General features: G+C 33.3%; 1 protein-coding gene and 2 long non-coding RNA genes across 4 annotated transcripts; 2 read left to right on the top strand and 1 right to left on the bottom strand.

Moving 5' to 3' along the window:
- Positions 1–1,005: 1,005 nt before the first annotated feature.
- Positions 1,006–1,737, bottom strand: LOC140879476 (uncharacterized). The gene is made up of 3 exons (XR_012149432.1): positions 1,683–1,737; positions 1,285–1,338; positions 1,006–1,122 (listed from the first exon to the last, which is right to left on the bottom strand). It is a non-coding gene; the product is annotated as an uncharacterized lncRNA (long non-coding RNA).
- Positions 1,738–2,060: 323 nt separating this feature from the next.
- On the top strand, positions 2,061–8,846 carry LOC140890577 (uncharacterized). 2 transcript variants are annotated; one of them, XR_012152216.1, is made up of 3 exons: positions 2,061–2,512; positions 3,695–4,728; positions 8,052–8,846. It is a non-coding gene; the product is annotated as an uncharacterized lncRNA (long non-coding RNA). The 2 variants fall into 2 exon arrangements; XR_012152215.1 differs by having other exon boundaries at positions 3,695–3,844; positions 4,651–8,840.
- A 2,214-nt stretch (positions 8,847–11,060) lies between these two features.
- Positions 11,061–11,786, top strand: LOC140869564 (uncharacterized). The gene has a single exon (XM_073272970.1). It carries the CDS (start codon positions 11,061–11,063, stop codon positions 11,784–11,786), a length of 726 nt encoding a protein of 241 aa, XP_073129071.1.
- The last annotated feature ends 4,150 nt before the right edge of the window (positions 11,787–15,936 follow it).

Here is a 15,936-nt window from a genome sequence, read left to right as displayed (position 1 = left end):
CACACCAGCTCCAACTCCCACGGATTAAAAATAATGATAACAATAATGAAATAAATATAAAGAAACTATCAGACATTGCTCATTAACCATCAAATAAAAATCCACCTTGACAACCAACAGTCGAGTGCCAGCCCTAATGAAGCTCGTTCAACAAATTTTAGGAGTAGCTTCACAATTTTACCAGCTTCTGTGGCAGGGACCATTGGGTTCAATTTGCTGTAAGATATTCAATTTCATTCAATATGTTATAAATGGTATCCAAGTTTAAGCTATGCATTTAAGAGAACAGCTAACCTGCATGCAAGGATTACTAGTACCCATAACAAAAATGTTCCAAGAAACGAGATTGCAGCATTGTCCAAGTTAACTTGTTCCACACTGTCTTTTTCTTGTTGGGAAAAATTACTGTGAATATACTAGATAAAAATGAAAATAAAAAGCTCAAGTTCGATAACTCTGCATTAAATCATAAATGAGACGATATAGCATGTGGAAAACTAACTATAAAAAAGATGCATACATTCCCAAACATGCTCCTACTTAGAGGAGCTAATGCGTCAAGTCCATGTGTCAGGAAAATGACGAGGTTGAAGACACTCTGACTAAGAAAATAGTTCCTCGCCAGCTCTCAACTGACCTGGAAAAACTAGATATATGTTAACAAATGTTTCTAGAAACAAAACAACAAGAAACAACATCCACCGGAAACATGAAATGTTGTACATTGAGATGTTTGTTAAAGATATTTAGCTGCGACTGTTGTCCCAAAGTGTAGAAAAGATTTTTAATTGTTCATAAAAAAAGATTTTAATTGTCCTATATATTTGTAAATATCAAGTAAACAAAACGAACCCCTTTCTTTTTGGATTTGAGAGATGATTTTGGGTTAATGACCATGTATTTTACTAGATGTTAGTTTTCCACGTTAGGGATATTGGAACTGCAACCCGGTCAAAAAATTTGGCAGGAAATTGGAAATTACCTCGCTAAGTTTAAGGTGGTGACAATAAAACCAGTGTCCACAGACGAGCCTGAATTTCGGGAACACGAGCCCTTACATAGCAGCTCATAATCCCTTTTACGAAATCTATCAGGAATATTTGCGCTCCAACAATTTTGTTTCTGAAATGCATTTAAGAAACCATGTCAAGTTCCACCAAGAACAACCGAAACATTAAATGGATGGATGACAATGAGAAAAGAAAGGATATAATTTAGATATTAGAGTCATCAAAACGGGTTATAACAGAAAAAGGAAATAAGGTTTAAAAAAAAGGAGCATACCACTGAAACCGATCGCAGATTAGATTCCAGAAAAATGTTTCTTGTTCTCAGATTCTGCAGGAAGGCCAATGCGAGAATAATACAAAAAAAAAAAGAAAAAAGGAAAAATGTAGGAAAAGCTTAAAAAAACACAGACTCGCTTATCTAATACAGGTATTATTAAATAATTTTAAAAAACAAAAAATTAATGTGGATAGTGGAGGTTTGCAAAAATACTGGCAAACCTCCAGTATCTTTGGCGTTCTTGTTCCTGTTCCGGAACGGCCGTTCCGGCAGAACCCAATTTAAATACGCTAATCGGATTTCGAAAGCAATTTACTTAACGATAATAAACCCACAATAAACATTTTGAAAACGTTATACAGAAAAAGAAAAGAATGGTTTCAAAAGAACAGTACCATTGAAACTGAGCGCAGATTAGAGCCCAATAAGCTGCCTCTTGTTCTCGAATTCTGCAAATATGAAAACGATTGCTTACGGAAAAGGAAAAATGATAGTGGAAACTCGAACGAAACAAAAATTTTACCCGATTTCCTCTGAAGTCGGAAATTCCAAATTGAAGGGCTAGTTGCCTCAAACCTGTCGAAGCCATCTTCGCAGACAACCCTAGCAATGAATTTTTAAGTACAGGAAATATATATATATATATATATATATATATATATATATATATTTCTATCTTTTTAAATCTTTTAATTTAAAAAAGATAGAAAGATAGAAAGATAGAATCTGTTTTGTATGTTTAATATTGCCCAATCAATTAACAAAAAAAAAAAAACCCACGAAACTTCATTTTGGTATGACCAAACCCATGAAACAAAATCATCCTCTTGCTCTTCACCATCGTGGTGACATAGAATGGAAGAAGAAAACCATACCCATCGGCAGAAATGGCGAAAACCCTCACGCTTCAAACGACCCCTCAGTGGCGGAAAAAATAATTAAAAACCCACCGACTGGCTCTTCGCAGATCGCCATAAAACCCATCGATTTTTAGCTTCTGCTGAGGCAAAACCGCCTATGTTTGCTACAACCCTTCAGTTGAAAGTTCATTGCTTCCTCTTTCGAACCAGACAAATTCCTACAGCGACGGGATTGGAATACATCGAAGGTTTGAAACGGGTCTAGACCCGTTTGACCCGTTTGGCATCAACCCTCCATATTTGTTTGAAATCCTGATGGGTCAACAACCTCTATGGCAGACCAACAAGATTTAATTCAATTCAAGGTCATACATTTTATTCAATTGTTCAGCGCCCACGGTTTTTGCTTCATTCAATCAGATTTTTAGTTCTTCTATAATCTATACTTTATGCTTTTCAATTTTTCGCAATTCTCTTTCACTGTCTAATGAAGACTTTCGTCTGGGTATTCTATTTATCCGAATTCTGTTGTTTGTTTTCTGCTTTGTGGTCCTATTTTTTTCTATCATTAACTTATTTCCTTCATGAGATTATGACAAGAGCTCTGTGTGTTGTGTTTTTCTTTTATTTTGTTGTTTATTGTTTGCTTAGCTAATTCTGGAATATCTTCATCGTCATTTACTTTCATCAATGATGCACAATTTTCCTTTATTGTGTTGTAAAGGAATTCAGAAGAGAAGTGTGATTTCAAGGACTGAAATTTATATTCAATTTTTTGGTCCCTGTATACATTTAATTTTAGCAAATGTCTTCATCATTTGTATTTCCATTGACGGGTTTTCATACAATATGGTCTATGAAATACAATATTTATGATAGTATTAATGTTTCTAATATTTTTTTGTTGTATTTAAAATTTATTTATGACACAAAAACAGAAAATACAAACACAACAAAATAATTAACGTTTGTAATCAATATTATGTTCATATTCTGAGCAAATATATGTTTGCTCCAAAAATAAAACAGAGCAAATATATGTTCGTATTTAATAATACAAACATTTGTATTTGATAAAAAAAATGTTTACTGAGAAATGCTGCTTAAATATAATTCATCGTTTGTATTTCATGATTCAACTTGCTTCAAATTACATTTTTCTCATGGGAAATTTAGACTCCACTGTAAAACAAAGGTAAAATAGATTTCATTTAGGGTATATAAACAAAGGTAAGAGCACTTTCTTCACCGGTATCTATTTAAAAGATCTCATTGTCTTGCATCATATAATTTTATTGCTATGGTAAATAGGTTTTGTTTTGGTTATAATTAGGTATCTTTAAATGAAGAAATGAAAATTAGTGTTTTATCTAAACACAATACATATCATGATAGATTTAATCATTATATTGATGTGAAATTACTGGAAATAATAATAATTAATGGATTGATAAAGTATAAAGGCTTGAGATTGTATTGAATCATAACATTCAACTTTCATACATGTGCTCAGATATGGATTTAATTTTTTTCCTTTCTTCCTTTAGATTTGTATTCCAAGCAACAAGCAAGAAGCTCTTCAGATCTGCTGAAATTTTGATTGGTTAAAGTCTACTGCAGACCAACAATAGGTATACGCTTCATTCAATTGTTCAGCGCACAAGGTCTACCACATCTGCTGTTCGTTTGTTTTTCAGGTCTGCTTTTCGTTTGTTTTTTTTTTTCCTATTATATTTTCCATCGGACTGAATTTTAATTTCCAATTTGCTAATTTCAAGGTTTCGTGGCTGATATGTTTTATTCTTTTCGTAAACCTTCTTCAAACTTCATAAAAGAATTCATATATATATTTTTTAAAAAAAATTATCTATTGTTTTTCTTTCTTATAGAAATATATATCTCTATTAGTTTTTAGGCTTTCCTTTCTTACATTATCATCGGACCCAAGAGCAGTGCTTTGTTGTGCTATTAGTTTAATGCGATTATGGCTATGCTCTGATTTGTTTTTTGAAAAAAAATAAATAATCTATCTTTTTCCTTTCTCAATGAAATATATCTCTCTATTAGTTTTTAGTGTTTTTTTTTCTTACATTTTCATTTGACCCAAGAGCAGTGCTTTGTTGTGATATTTGTTTTAATCAGTGCTTCGGTATTAGCTTAATGCGATTATGGTTATACTGTGAGTTGTTTTTCGCCTTTATTTTGTTTATTATTTCTGAACTAGCTTCAACGCGCGAACCGACATATTACATCTTTGATGTATAGAATATTGTTTGCATTATTGAAATTGTCTTATGGAAACTCAATCTGGAAACTGGAAAGGACATCGTGTAACATTTATTCATGTTTCATCAATCATGCAAATGTCAGGTTTCATCGATGATGTAGATGTATATTTCCATTACTTTACCTTATTGCATTTATATATATATTTTTAAAAATATATAAACTTTCAGCACGCGCTCCTTTGTATTTGCCTCATGTAGTCACTCTCAATTTTTAGGTATCAATTATCTGGTGTTTCGTATCCACACGCATTAACCATTATCCGTTGTTTCGTATCCAAAATTATTCCTTTCATGTAAGTGATTTTTTTTTTTTTTGTTTTAGTTTTTTTTGTTTTTGGATTTAGTTATGTGTTCTTTATTTTTGAATTTTTGAATTTAATTTTTTATTTCTTTGCCTTTTTTTAAAAAAATAAGAATTACTTTGCTTTATTCTATTTTAGATTTCTTTATTCATTATTCACTATATCTTTTGGTCGTTTTGTTTATCCAAAAATTGATCTCATTTATAGTGTCGTGTTGATAACATTTGAACACACGTTCATCCTCTTCGTATGTTACTGCTAATTGAAGGAGTGAGAAAATTATTTTGGGAAAATACAACTTCTTTGCTGGAATATATACATGTTTTTGTAAATAAAACCTTAAATTGACTTACTGTGAACTCACCAGTTCAATGAGCAATTGATCGTTTTATTTCTCACCAAAACTATATGTGTCCTGACAGAGACCAAATTACAAATTTCATCACATCCCCCAAGTGAGAATTCAATTGTCTTCTCCATTTTTTTTTAATTATATTCATTCTGTGTTTTTTTAAAAAATAATACCAAAAAATTTAAACATGCTGAAAAGTGATGGATATTGATTATTGAAGTCTCACATATGATTGATTCAATGTAATTTGGGATATCTGTTTTTGAATTCTTACATATGAACATATCTCCTTTTTCTCATTATATGTTACTAAATTTTATGAAATTTTAATTTATTGGCTAATTAGTAGTACATAACGTGATTTCAAACCAACATCGTCAGTTTAAATTAATGGCATGTAGATTCTTTTTCATGTACTATTTAGTTTCTATTATTCTTTTGTTTTCCCTCTTAGAGTTCTTAATTTAAATTTTTTGAAATGTCAAAAATATTTTTCCTAAAGTTGGATTCTTCTTTTGGAAATTTTACGCGGCATAGTAACAAAAATTTGCGATCAAAGAGATGTATATGTATCTGTCTAACTATGTATACCTTTAAATTTCATGCTTGATTATGCATATTTGAAGCTAGATTATAAATCGTATGATTTCATAATTGATAAATACTGGAAATGTTATTTAGTTCAGAATGAAATTATTATTACGCTATCGTTTGCCACGATTTTACTTCATTTATACATTGTACAATTTTTTGTGTGTTTCCTTTTTGTAAGTGTCTTAATTCTAAGTTTTGAAATACTGCTGATGACTATTTGATGTAATGTTGTCTTCTTCTTAGTATCCTAAAATCTTACGTTCTCAAGTTTTTTTATTAAGTGAGAATTATTTTTCATTAACATTTTTTTTTGCAATTTTACTTTGGTGCGTGACCGCTTATTTCGGTATTAAAAATAATTATTGGCAAGCGTACCAGATCAAGTTATAGTAAGTGGACAAAGAGTCCAAGTTTCGATCCCACAGGGACTGTTGTCAATTCTCAAAAATTAATTATTTAGCTTAATCTAGACAAAATAATAAATAGGAGACAATAAATTAAATAAAAAATTTAATCATTAAAAAAATAAGAAATAAAATAGCTGAAAGATAAATTTAATTAAATTGAGACAACCAAGACACACGAAGGTACCGAACAATTTATGCGAACAAGTGGCAAATCTAAGATCCAGATTTAATCTTAAATCACGGCGAATTATCCTATCTTGTTTAACAGTCTATTTCTAGAACATGTTAAACCTATTCAAGTTATGACGGATTAATTTTCATAATTCTAATCAAACATGAATGCATTCAATATTTGTGATAATTCAGTTTTCACCTAAAACCGCATACTGAAACCGAATACTATTTCTAGTCGATTTAACCATATGTCAATTATTGGAGTGATCAAAATCAATTCCTAACCTTTCGACTCGAAATTAATTAACAAGCAAGTAAATAATTGATCAAGTTATTCACAAGACAGAATTTAAATTTAATAATCAATAAATTGAAGAAAGATCTAAAAATCTCAAATCAAAATCCACATATTCAACATAAAATTGTTCGGCCCAATCTCGCCGTCTTGGTTGAAGAAAAACTAATTAATAAACGAAAAATATAGTTCAGACAAAAGTTTAATAATCAAAAGAACAAGGGAAGAAAAACTCGAATGGAGCGTTCTTCAATCTTCAAGCCTCCTAGCCGCCGTCTATCTGATGCGATTCGAACCCCTTTTCACGTCTGACAATCTCCTATTTATATGTCTTTGAAAGCCCAAGAAATAAAGCCCGGAAATTTGAAAGTTTTAATTCCCAAAAATTCTATTTTTTCTGATTCTGCGACATGCACGGACCCTGGATAAGGGTCCGTGTTCAGGTCAGTGCATTAAACTGAAAACGCCGATTTTTTTACGAAGATGCACGAACCCTTATCCGGACCCATGCACGGGGTCCGTGCATACATCCTTGCTTGCGTGCAATTTTTTTGAAAAATTCATATCTTCAGTTCTAGCCGTCGGATCGAGCTGAAATTTGGACAACAGCTTCAAAACATCTTAAACTTGATTTTGAACGGTGACGATCGGATTTGGATCTTTCTAGCATTAAAAATATATTTTTGACCATAGCTGCTCCGTAATTCATGCTTATGGCTCTTCTCTTTCTCCAAAAATCATGATTTCTTCAATATTTCTACAAAAATCAACCCGGAGAGTGAAATGCACACACATGCAATAAATCATGAATAAAACTTATAAAACAATATGAATGCACACAAAATAGACATAAAAATATAACAAACTAATGCATACAAAATGCACTTATCAGTGCGTGACTGTGTTAATGGTTTTAATATATTATTTTGTTAGAAATTACAACACCAGGACAATGGATTTTATGTAGCAACGACTCTTTGGTTCCTACAATTACTACAAGTCCACACATCAAAAATCCAAAATGGAGTTGAGGGAAGTTTAAGTTCAGAAATTGAAATGCATGAATCTCTTTCAAGTGTAACTAAAAAAATTGTTTATGTTGTGGAACATGTATATATTAGAATTGTATTCTCAACTTTTTTTAGTTTAACCCATTTCTAAAAGGTACATGATGTGTATGTATATGTGTTTTAAATATTTTATTTATCTTATTTAACTGAATTAAATTTATTTTGGGAACATGTATTAAGTTACACATGAACGTGTTTGTCACATTTTTTTCGTTACACACGCAACGCGTGTGCCACGGTTGCTAGTATATATAGTGACCGGTGGTGCTAGGGCTGACATACCGTACTAAAATACCGAATTATACTGATATTGTACTTGTTCGAGAACCTTCACCCTTTTCGGGAGCCTGGGTCCCGGCGTTTTTGCGGGGCTTTCGTCAATTACTTTGGATATGTCGTTGAAGGCTAAACGTAAATGGCAGACTCGTAAGAAGGCTAGGGTGTCTGGAGAGGAGACTTCGTTGGACCGAGAATGAGCATCCGAAATACAAGCACGGGAGGATGGGCTAGGGCTACTAAATCAAAGAATTCATCGCGCTATCGCTTCGCTTGTTGCCGGTGCTTGTTTAAGATCTCTTTGGTCGCCTCATTTAGTAATAGCTAGGACTTTTACTTTATTTAAACTTTTATTTAATAACTTACGATATATATTTTGATGCATATTTTATGTCATGCATGTGAAAATTGATTCATAGCCAAGGGCGGACCCACGTATAGCCCAGGTGGCCCAAAAATTTCTAATAATTTTTTATATGCTATATTTGGGCTTCATTTCTTTTAGCACGGTGACCCATTTAAAAAAAATTCAATAGCCCAATTTTCAACTTCCAAAAGTGGACTAAAGTGGGTTGATGCGTGTGATTGTGTCCGCTCTACCACTCTTCAATTCCGCATCGTCTCTGCCACAAAGAAAGTGTAGAGTTGCATCTTCTGATTCGTCTCTGCCACGAAGTTGCGAAGATCTCTCTTAGTTGTGAGTCCGAAGTCCGAGTCCCTGTACAGGCAGTACTCTGTTTTTTTCTTTCTTTCAACTTTTGCTTTCATATATATGGTAATTTATTTTTGTGTTTATATGCAGATTTTCGTTCGTGAATATTGGATTTTTGCCTTTTGGGTTTTTTTTGGAATTTTGTTCTCTACTTGGTAATTGGTATGAATATGATTTTTGACTCTTTGTCCTTTGAAATGTGATGACCGTGAATCTTGAATTGTGATTGAGAGTTGGGACCATTTGGTTTAAATTTGGGGAAACGTACTGCATTCTATTTTTGGACTGCTTTTTTTTTTTTTTGTTTTCAAAAATTTGTTTTCTAATTGGGTGAATGAGAATTGAGTTGATGATTGTTGATTTGTGAATACTAACATTGATTTGGAGAATTGAATTCAAAATAAAACGTGTGTATCAATATTAGTTAGTTGAGAATTTTGATATCTTTTTCTTCCAGCGTTTGTATTTTGGCTCAACTTTAGTTTCTTTTGGTTTTGTTTTTGTTTTTTGGATCAAATAAGCTGTTTTGTATACTGGAAAAAATTTGTTTAATTTTTTTTGCGCTAGTAGCCATTTTAAAATTTAAACTTTGTTTAAACTTTTTGGATCAAATTAGGTATCTCACGCAATTTTTTTTAGATTTTGGATCAAATATTACGAGTTTCATGCAAAAATTATTGAAGATCTTGTTTACGAGGAGTTTTTTGAGATTACGATGAATAGGTATCTCACTCTTGATTTTAATTGTTATATATTTTTTTTTGCTATAAAATTCTAGCCCGGGCGGATTTGAATAATACCTGGTTCCGCCATTGTTCATAGCGTTATATTGAATTGGGGCATAACTAGGGATAATATTAGCTTTCTCTTGAATGCTACGACCTTCTTGCATCTTTTCAAAAATTGATTCATAGCGTTATATTTGATGAATTTCTACTAATTATTACGTTCGGGATTCCAATTTGAGCTTTAATTGAAAATTTATTCTCATTCCCATATATTCATGGGTTTCCAAAATTTTTATACAATTAGTGTTCCCTTCTCCGCCATTCTCACCCACCCCGAAACCAGAATGCCTTACACTCCTCAACCGCAACTTCTGACCTTCTCCACCTCTCTAGCAATATACCAATGCTTGGAGCCTCCAAGGTTGCCGACAAACAAACACACCAATCAAGGGCATATGTAGTTGGCCTTTTTTAAAAAAATTAATCATTGTATAAATCTCAGTCCTCAAATTATTTTCCGTTATTATATGTGATATTCATACTTTTGACAGTTTATTTAATAAATAAATTGGCTGAATAATACATTTATTTCTGTTGAAATAATTGAATAGAATTTAATGGTTGTAGGCCGCCGCCTTCCTTGAATATATACATGTTCACACGTTTTGTTCCTTGGCTATAATTGCACATGGCCCTCCATATTTATTATCCAACTGCTCGGTTGTTTGATGGCTCTCCATACATGTGCGTCCGAATGCTTATATTATGGAAGTGGAAGTATGATATTCTTAACCAAAAAAAAAAAAAAATTGATAATTTCTACACGCTGCTTCTTCTGCTCTCCTCTTCATCCTCAATCAGCTGTGAACTCCAAAACTTTTCTCGTGCACCTGCCTACTGCTACTGCTATCTTCGTTATTTCCGGGCAGCTGCACTCATGATTGTATATGCTTCTGGAGTTTCAGCTCTTGAGTGCTCTATTTACCTTGGATATTGCTTTTGTCCGTGCATGCAGTAGCTCGCTCCAACTATTGTGTTCTTTGTTTTGATCTCTCATGAACTACTAAATTACCTTCTACGTAATATCGTTACTGTATATATTTAGTTCGCCAGAGTAGTACTTTGGTTCCAGGTGACTACTAGGTTTTGTCGTTGTATCCTGGGAAACAAACGTTATTCTTGGTTTGAAGGAAAGTTCACGTAATATTTTTGTACAACAAACTTAAAACAGATTATTTACCTTCGTGGTTCGATTACGTGATTCAAGTTCATATATGGACGCCTATTCGACTCACTCGAATGTTCCAAATGTAACTCTTCCTGGTGCTGCTGCTATGATGACTCTAAGGCTCTTAAGCCATGCTGACAGGCTGGAGAAATTCGAAGGTTTGAATTTCAAAAGGTGACAACAAAAGATGTTGTTCTATCTTACCACCTTGAATCTAGCAAAGTTCCTCTCTGAGGATGCTCCCAAATCTATTGAGGGAGATGTGCAGACTACTAGTGCAGTTGATGCATGACACTATTCAGATTTCTTGTGTAGAAATTATATAATGAATGGTTTGGCTGATTTACTGTACAATGTGTATAGTGAGAAAAGGAAGGCTTGGGAATTATGAGAATCTTTGGATCGGAAATACAAAACCGAAGATGCCGGGGCTAAGAAGTTTGTCATTGGTAGATTCTTGGACTACAAGATGATCGAATCTAAATCAATGATCAGTCAAGTTCAAGAACTCCAAGTGATCTTGCATGACATACATGCTGAAGGCATAGTGCTAAGTGAAACCTTCCAAGTGACAGCTATTATCGAGAAGTTGCCTCCGGATTGGAATGATTTCAAGAACTACTTGAAACACAAACGAAAGGAGATGAATGTTGAAGAACTCATTGTTAGACTTCGTATCGAGGAATACAACAAGAGTTTTGAAAGACGATTGTATTCTCCAAATGCTGTTAAAGCTAATGTTGTTGAGCAAAAGAAAAGCTCAAAGGCAAAGAAATTTGTTGGTGGAGGCTCCAAGTTGGGCCCAAAGAAAGATATGTTCAAAAAAAAGTTTCTTGGAAAATGCTATAATTGTGGCGGTCCGGGCCACAAGTCTTCGGAATGCAAAAAGCCTAGAAGAAACCGCGAAGCAAATCTCATGGAGGACATATCTAAAGAGGTTTCAAACATGGACCTCTGTGCTGTCCTTTTTGAAGTAAATATGGTTGGATCAAATCCAAGAGAATGGTGGATTGACACTGGTGCTACCCGTCATGTTTGTTATGACAAGGACATATTTGCTACGCTTGATGAATTAGAGAATAGTGAAAAATTGTTTATGGGCAATTTTGCTACCTCTGATATCAAAGGACGAGGGAAAGTGATCTTAAAGATGACGTCTGGGAAAGAGCTGACTCTTAACAATGTGTTGCAGAGAGGAAAAATCGCACTTTGAAAGAAATGATGAATGCACTGCTATTGAGTTATGGTTTATCACAGAACATGTGGGGAGAAGCTGTTCTAACAGCTAATTACCTTTTAAATAAGGTACCCCGAAATAAGAAAGATAAAAGTCCATATGAACTATGGAAAGAAAGAACACCTTCATGTCAATATTTGCGAGTGTGGGGGTGTCTTGCTAAAGTAGTTGTACCTACTCCGAAAAAGGTCAAGATTGGACGTAAAACTGTTGATTGCATTTTCATTGGATATTCACACAACAGTAGTGCTTATCGATTCCTTGTATATAAATCTCAAATACCTGATATTCATAAAAATACAATAATGGAATCTATAAATGCATCGTTCTTTGAAAATGTGTTCCCTTGCAAATCTAAGAAAGAATCATGTTCATCCAAAAGATCTCACGAAACAATGAAACAAGGGGTTAACCATGAGGTTTAACCTAGACGTAGCAAGAGAGCTAGAATTGAGAAATCATTTGGTCCGGATTTCATCACTTTCATGATGGAAAGTGAACCTCAAAGCTTCAATGAAGCTATTAATTCATATGAAGGACCTCAATGGAAAGAGGCTATAAATTCTGAAATAGAATCTATTTTGCAAAATCATACGTGAAAACTAGTGGACCTTCCTCCAAGAAGCAAACCTCTAGGTTCAAAATGGATTTTCAAAAGGAAGATGAAATCAGATGGAACAATTGATAAGTATAAAGCCATATTGGTAATCAAGGATTACCGTCAACGTGAAGGGCTTGATTACTTTGACACTTATTCTCCATTAACGAGAATAACTTCAATCCGAGTGATACTTGCAATTTTCACTTTGCGGAATCTTGAAATACACCAAATGGATGTAAAGATTGCTTTTCTAAATGAAGATTTAGAAGAAGAAATTTACATGGAACAACCTGAGGGATTTTCTGCGCCTGGGCAAAAAAATAAGGTTTGTAAATTGGTGAAATCTTTATATGGCTTAAAGCAAGCACCAAAACAATGACATGAAAATTTTGATAAAGTCATGCTAGGAAGTGAATTTAAAATCAATGAGTGTGACAAATATGTAAGGCCCAAAAATATTAAATTATTAATTATGGAATTTGAGAATTAAATTCCATATTATGGGCTAATATCGATTTGAGAAGTGAAAGAAATGATAGATTTAATTTTCGAGTCAAAAATATTTAATTTGAGAATTTACGGATTTTGAGAATTAAATTCCGAGAATTCTTAAATTAAAAGAATAAATATTCGATTTGAATATTTATGGAATTTGAGATTAAATTCCATATTTCGGAAATTAAAGAAGATGTATTTTGAAGACGAAACCCGATCAGGGACTGATTTGAAAATATCGAAGATTCGAGGCTAAAGTGCGAAAGGCCGGGATTATTGATCTAATCCGAATTTATTTAATTTTAATCTGAGTATATTTAATTTGGGAATATTTAGAGTTTCGATTTTAATTCTAATATTCTTAAATTATTTTGGATTGAAATTGAATTAAAAAGAAGGTCGAGGACTAAATTGCAATTAATGAAGAGTTGAGGGGCCAATATGAAATTTCCTTGCAAGTTGCCTTAAAAATGTGTAAGGCTTGTAAATATCAGAATTCTTCATCTTATCTGAAGAGAAAAACCGAGAGTGAAGGAGAAGAAAGGCTCCAAACCATTTCCAACAATTAAAACTTTGATATCTTTTGATCCGCTCGTCCGATTTTGATTGCAAAAGATGTTCTGGAATCCTTGCGACAAGGGCTTCGATTTGATGTAAGTATTTTGTTATCTCGGCATGTTTTTAAGAACGAAATATGGCAGAGATCAGTACTTTGATATAGTTTCATGTTCTTGATCGTATATGTGTTTCGTTGTCGAGACCGGAACGATGAGTTATTGTTATATGAACTTCTGAATATTTCAGCATGTATTTGTATTGTAGCATACGATTATAGCTGCTGATATGAGGAGTATGAATGATATGAATTGATTAGAAGTTGGAGAGAAGTTAGCTTCGCATTGGATATTTCGTCGGTTATTGATTTTCAATCGCTACGCCACCGGTTGATGTTTTGACTTCGTTTTGATAGCCTATAACTGAGTTGAGATAGTTGTTTAGATGTTATGAATGTTATGGCATTTGTATTTCTCGATTTCAGTTGAGTTTCGAAGGATAACGATTCAAGACTCCGAGTTATATCGAATAAGAAGAAGTTGAAGTTTGAAATGATGTTGATTGAATCTATATTGATGATTTTGATTCAATTTTGAAATGATTGAATAGAATGAGGTTTGATATATATGTTTTGATGATATGTTTTAGAGTTTAATAGGGACTATTGACTCAAGAACCTCAACTTGAAACTGAAGAAGAAATGATGATAGTTGAAGTTGTTCTACCTTGAAGATCGAATGTTATTTGAATGAGCAGATTTGCTATGAGTTGTTGTACTTCCTATCCAGATGTGAAACATTGTCAACTCGAGAATGAAAGGTATAATGACGACATCACGAGTTAGGAACTTTGAAACTCAAGAACGACTATTCTTGAGTTGGCCCGCGAAAATCACATACTTGATATGTTTTGATTTATGTTTGATGTTGTCGATCCATCTCAGGTAGTGGATCTTTGATTTTGAGTCGATATGATTGTATATTGAATTGATTCTATGCCAAGGTTGCGGTTAACCTTATTTTCTAGCCCGGAATGGCTACGATAGATGAATATCCATGTCAAGATCGGATACGAATCTTGATGGCAACGAAGTGATAAGAATCAATTCTTGAGATAAGCGCGCTATATAAATTGAGTCTTGATTTGAAGTTGAGTCGATACATGCGTTATTTTTACTCTATTATTGAGTTGATATGTTTAGAGTTGATATGAATTTATTTAACGCATTTATATGTCGATTATACGGAGAATGATTTCTCACCGGAGTTTATCCGGCTGTTGCTTTGTTTTGTATGTGTGCATTGCAATAGGAGGGGCAGGAGCTTTGTTGAGACGACATTGATAGCTCGGGAGAGAGATGTAGCAAGTGTGGACTCGGGTTTATAAGTTAAAGCTTGATATAGTGATAGCATCAAACATAGCAAGAACTTAAGACTTGAAGTTATTTATGCTATGTTGAATAGCTTGTAGTTTTATATCTTTTAGGCTATTCAATTGATGTATTAAATGCATGATTTGATACTTGAAACTTTATACATGTTGATATGCATGTTTTAGAATTTATAAATCATGAATTGAGTTGATATTGAATGCATTTGGATTGATGATCCAAGTTTTGACAGCAAAAGAATGTTCTGATGTATTTCCGGAAAGGGTGCCCGCTCGATCGGGTGAATGTTACCGATCGAGCGAGGCCTGTTTTTCATGAGCAGGGTATTCGATTTTATTGCTCGCTCGATCGATAGCTTTTGCCGGATTGAGCGAGGCCAATATATGTGCAGACCCGAGAATTTGATATTTTGCTCGCACAATCGGCTGACTTTGCCCGATCGAGCGAGGCTCGGAGATTTTTTTTTTTTAAAAAATTTTTGCTTTTGATTTATTATTCTTTAATTGTTTGATTAATTGTTTAATTAATCATTAGTTGCCCTAACACGAGATTAGCAACCCGAGGTCCCCACAACAGGTGGTATCAGAGCGTAGGTTCTAGACTGAGATAGAAGCTGAGCGGGGTAGAGTGAGTCATATGCATTTATAGTATTGCATGATTATGCAGTATTTGATTCGATAATTTAATAAATTATATGTGCTCTTGATCTACTTTTGAAATTGAATTGATTAATTTACTGATTTGTAAATTTTTGAATTCTTATCGATGTTATTATTGTTGGAACACGGTCGTTCTCTGGATCGAAAAAGAAAGTGATACCCGGTGCAGCGGAAGTTTTAAAATTTTATATGGAACGATTCCATATGGGTATCAAATTCCTACGATTAAAATTGATAATATATAAAATTTAAACAATATAAATTTTACCTTAAAATCTCGAAGCGAGATTATGGACACCAACAGATTAAACTGCTCTTGTTGTATATCCCAGAAACTGATGAACGATATCCATATATCCCGATCGAATCAACAACCATTGGTAAATCGAGAGTCATTCGAGATTCGATAACTATGCAATACATCTT

The sequence above is a fragment of the Henckelia pumila genome, chromosome 1 (assembly GCF_033568475.1).
Source record: "Henckelia pumila isolate YLH828 chromosome 1, ASM3356847v2, whole genome shotgun sequence".
NCBI lineage: Eukaryota > Viridiplantae > Streptophyta > Magnoliopsida > Lamiales > Gesneriaceae > Henckelia > Henckelia pumila.
The sequence above is the reverse complement of the archived record's forward strand: the minus strand, read 5'-3'. Positions and strand labels throughout refer to the sequence as shown.